Raw genomic sequence first — 865 nt, 5'->3', positions numbered from 1 at the left:
GGTGGAAACCCCGGCTTCAGGCAGGCACGCCACCGGTGCCAGATGAGAGCCAGCGATTCGGCACCCTCTCCGGCACAGCCCTCTCACTTTGTCCCTCTCAGGTCTCCCGGGGGGAGAGGGCAGCGCTCTCGCATGTCCGTCTGTGTGTCCATCTGTGTGCGCGGACCTACAGCCAGCCTGACCCTCCTCCTGCCTCCCCCAGGCTCGCCGGCTCCTCCGGCACCATCACGCTCCGGTGCAAAGACCTGAAGGTGCTGCAGCTGGAGATCCCGGGCATGGAGGAGTGCCTCAACATTGCCAGTTCTGTCGAGGTGAGCTCCCGGGCGGCCGGAGAGCCTGGCCAGAGCCACGCCGGGGTGCAAAGGGTTGGCAGGAGAAAGCGGCTGCCTGCAGTGTTTGCTCTCGGTCTGTCATTAACGTGGGTAAATACTCAGGGTGCCCACGGGGCCGGTGGTGCCAGCACCTGCCCGCTCAGCCCTCGCCTGCAGCTGGGACATGGCCAGGAGCCACGGAATGGGGATGGGGTTTGCAGAGGCTGCCCTGGGGACACGGTGGGGACATTCCCAGCCATCCCCATGCTCCCCACCCATGACCAACTCCATCTTTGCTCCCACTCCAGGCCCTCTCCTCCGTGGACTCCGTGATGATGATGTACCCGTTCTTCTACAGACCCCAGAGCCTGAAGCTGGAGGAAGGATGGCACCTCTTCCCCCTCGAGCAGTACTTCCAACAGATCGCCTCGCAGGTGAGCCTGGAGGGGAGAGACCCAGCCGGGCTGGGAAGCGACTCCCCCCAGCCATGCCGGGCTGCCTGCTGGGGCTCACGCTGCCGGGGCTGCCAGGGCGGCACCCGAGGCAGCCCGCAC

The 865-nt window shown here is 66.1% G+C and overlaps 1 protein-coding gene across 1 annotated transcript in view; it reads left to right on the top strand.

Moving 5' to 3' along the window:
* Positions 1–865, top strand: part of LOC104616834 (myotubularin-related protein 9-like) — a gene marked incomplete at its 5' end in the record, with an annotated part of 4,239 nt that overhangs the window by 1,358 nt on the left and 2,016 nt on the right. Inside the window, 2 exons of the mRNA XM_010281976.1 lie at positions 203–311; positions 620–751. Of these exons, the coding sequence (XP_010280278.1) occupies positions 203–311; positions 620–751 (241 nt within the window). The remainder of the gene's footprint in view (positions 1–202; positions 312–619; positions 752–865) is intronic.

This window comes from Phaethon lepturus, unplaced genomic scaffold (genome assembly GCF_000687285.1).
Source record: "Phaethon lepturus isolate BGI_N335 unplaced genomic scaffold, ASM68728v1 scaffold22062, whole genome shotgun sequence".
In the NCBI taxonomy this organism is placed as follows: Eukaryota; Metazoa; Chordata; class Aves; order Phaethontiformes; family Phaethontidae; genus Phaethon; species Phaethon lepturus.
This window is presented reverse-complemented; position numbering and strand designations above follow the sequence as displayed.